We start from the raw sequence: 2,608 nt of genomic DNA, 5'->3' as shown, positions 1-2,608 counted from the left end.
CCTTGGGGTTTGAGTTTTCTTTTTTTCTATTCGCTGTCGGTTGGGGTTTCCGCTGCGGCTGCTGATGATGATGCTTTTCCTGCTTATCCTTCCACTGATGAGGCTGCTCCGTTTGCCGGCCGGAGGCGTCTTTACTTAATACACTATATCACAATTATCTTTTTTTTTTTTTTGCTTGCTTGCTTGCCGCTCTGCGCCGCCGCTTTTCCAGTTTTTATCACTTTTCTTTGGGAGGGGGTGTGTGTGGGGGGGGGGGGGGGTAGGAGATTTTCCTAGTAGGGACGCCACACGGTTTTCTGCTGGACGGCGGCACTCTTGAGCTTGGTGGCCGCCGGTATACAGGTGGTCTCCGGTGATGGCACCTCCGTGGCGCTGGTCTCATGGTAGAGCGGCTTCATCGCCGACGGCGCTTTGAGGTCACAGCGCATGCGGATCGGCGTGATCGGAGCAATGTGGTGCGCCGGCGAGCTGCGCGTAGAGTCAATGCTCTTGTCCAGATCAAACTCCGACTTGACCACATCGATCTGCTCGTCATCGGAGTCGGCATCGGAGGCGGACTGCTCGTGAATGGAGCTAGTCTCGATGGAGGTGTTCAGCTTGAGCAGCACATGGCTCTGGTGGCTCTGCGTCGGTGAGGAGCTGGATGGCCGCGAACTAGCCGGACTGGGCTGGGCGGCCTCCGTCGTTTGCAAAGCGTGGGGATGCAGGGCGGCGTTGCGAGCCCGAAGACCCGCCGCTGCGGCAAAATTGTACGGGTGGAAGGCATGGGGAGTGGCCTTGGCCACATGATTGAACGGGAACTGTGGCATGGCATAGGCTGCAGCCGGTGCTGCTCCTGGTGGCGATGGCATCATGGCCGCCGGCTGACCCGCTGACGCGGCTGCCGCTGCTGCTGCTGCTGCCGCCGCCTGGGCATGGGCGGCATATTCGGGAGCCAGAGATGACACGGAGGAGGAAGAGGAGTTGGCGGCACCGCCCGAGGAGGACTGCGTGGCCGCCGCATTGTTCTGAGAGTTCGGGGAAACGGAGGCAGAGGCGGCAGCGGCCTTGACCAGCGCTGGATGATGCACCTGGGCCTGAGCCTGGGCAGCAGCCTGGTGACGGAAGTAGTCCGCATACCCATAGGTCATATACGCCGCATCTAGCCAGGCGGGATTCAGCATGAAGGGATTGAAGGCGCCGGGATGAGGATAGCCATAGCCTGGAAAGATGCAAAAAAGGAAAATTGGAAAATTAGTAAAGAACGATTCGGAGAGAAAGGCGTTTCATCATAAAGGGAGCGGATGGGAGGATGTGGAGGAACTTGGAGAGGATTTTGAACTTGAGAGGATTGTTGTTGGGGTATCCAAAAGGATAAGAAGTATCTTTAGGTTTCTTTTAAGGATTTGGGTTTCGGGTTTGGGGTTCAAAATGAAAACATAATGGAAACTAAAAAACTCACTTTGCTTACTTCTTGGCTCCCGCGGCCCGTCGACCGTCACCTTGATGGCCTTGCTGTAGCTGGCGATCTGCACTGGATACGTGGCAATGGTGATCGTCAGCGTAAAGGACTTGCCCCTGCCGGATCGTCCCACGAAGCGTAGATCATTGAACTTGGCCACCTGGTTCTTCATCGTGGTGGTGCAATTCCTCAGCTCGCCGCAGTAATTCTCATCGTTGCCGCACTTGATCGACACGAGAGTGCCGTCTGGTACATCATCCAAAGCGATCACCTTGAAGGCACCCGGCAGCGACTTGTTGGATCGCCAGTGGTTGGGCAGGGCGCTGCACAGGATCGATGGGGAGCCGGTCTGGGCCAGTTCGCCGTGATATTCCTGGAGCATTTCGTGAAGGCTGGCGAACATGTCCGTCATCGAGCTGGGCATCTTGGCATTCGCATTGGAGTTGGAGTTCGAGTTTGAGTTGGAATTGGAATTGGAGGTGGAGTTGTTGGTGCTAAGATCCGGGGTGGAGCTACCCGTGCTGCTGGCCGAATGTGTGCTGGTATTGTGCGCCGGATTCGCGGAGGTGTTGTGTGTACTGGCGGCGCTCGATCCTGTGCTAGCGCCAACGACATTTCCGGCGGAAATGGCTGCCGCTGCTGCTGCCGCCGCCGCCGCTGCGGCCAGGACCTGTGTGTTATTGGCCACCATCGTTGGACCCGCTGGCAGATGCATCCTGTATCCGAATAATGTAATCCTTGGCTGTATTTCACGACACACTTGAATGCACTTTCTTTTGTTACAGTGTATATATGCACTTGGAAAAAATATTCAACGCGGCTGAGAGTGAGTTGGTGTTTCAAAAAAAATTATTGTGATTTTGGGTATTTTTTCAAAATTTCTCTGGGTCTCTTTCGAACGTTTCTTGTGGCGGATTGCTCCGGCTCTTTCGGTTTTCTCGGATTCGATATATATATTTGCTGTGTGCGTTCTCGACACGCTAAAGTCGCTGAGTGAACTGATTCTCTGCTGCGATCGCTGGCAGTATTTAAAGTGGACTGCGCTGCTGGCCGGGCCGTCGCTGCCGGCGTCGCCGCTGCCGTTGTATACCTTGCCCGCTTCCATCGAGCGCCATCCCGCTCTCGCGCATTGTCCTGGGCGGTATTGGCTACCTACACACGCACACA

At 55.7% G+C, this 2,608-nt stretch overlaps 1 protein-coding gene across 2 annotated transcripts; it reads right to left on the bottom strand.

The window, feature by feature from the left end:
* Nucleotides 1-259: 259 nt before the first annotated feature.
* Nucleotides 260-2,353, bottom strand: run (segmentation protein runt). 2 transcript variants are annotated; one of them, XM_017174580.3, is made up of 2 exons: nucleotides 1,442-2,353; nucleotides 260-1,201 (listed from the first exon to the last, which is right to left on the bottom strand). In XM_017174580.3, exons 1-2 carry the CDS (start codon nucleotides 2,154-2,156, stop codon nucleotides 273-275), a joined length of 1,644 nt encoding a protein of 547 aa, XP_017030069.1. In that variant the 5' UTR covers nucleotides 2,157-2,353; the 3' UTR covers nucleotides 260-272. The 2 variants fall into 2 exon arrangements, with proteins under 2 accessions (XP_017030069.1, XP_017030070.1); XM_017174581.3 differs by having other exon boundaries at nucleotides 1,451-2,353.
* Between the last annotated feature and the right edge of the window lie 255 nt (nucleotides 2,354-2,608).

This window comes from Drosophila kikkawai, chromosome X (assembly GCF_030179895.1).
Source record: "Drosophila kikkawai strain 14028-0561.14 chromosome X, DkikHiC1v2, whole genome shotgun sequence".
Classification (NCBI taxonomy): Eukaryota; Metazoa; Arthropoda; class Insecta; order Diptera; family Drosophilidae; genus Drosophila; species Drosophila kikkawai.
The sequence above is the reverse complement of the archived record's forward strand: the minus strand, read 5'-3'. Positions and strand labels throughout refer to the sequence as shown.

Bases quoted from the DNA above. Each gene is read 5' to 3' on its own strand.
- run (XM_017174580.3), bottom strand. From the start codon at position 2,156: ATGCATCTGCCAGCGGGTCCAACGATGGTGGCCAATAACACACAGGTC. The intron at 1,202-1,441 runs GTGAGTTTTTTA...GCATCTTTCCAG, and splicing joins GGAGCCAAGAAGTAAGCAAA to GCTATGGCTATCCTCATCCC.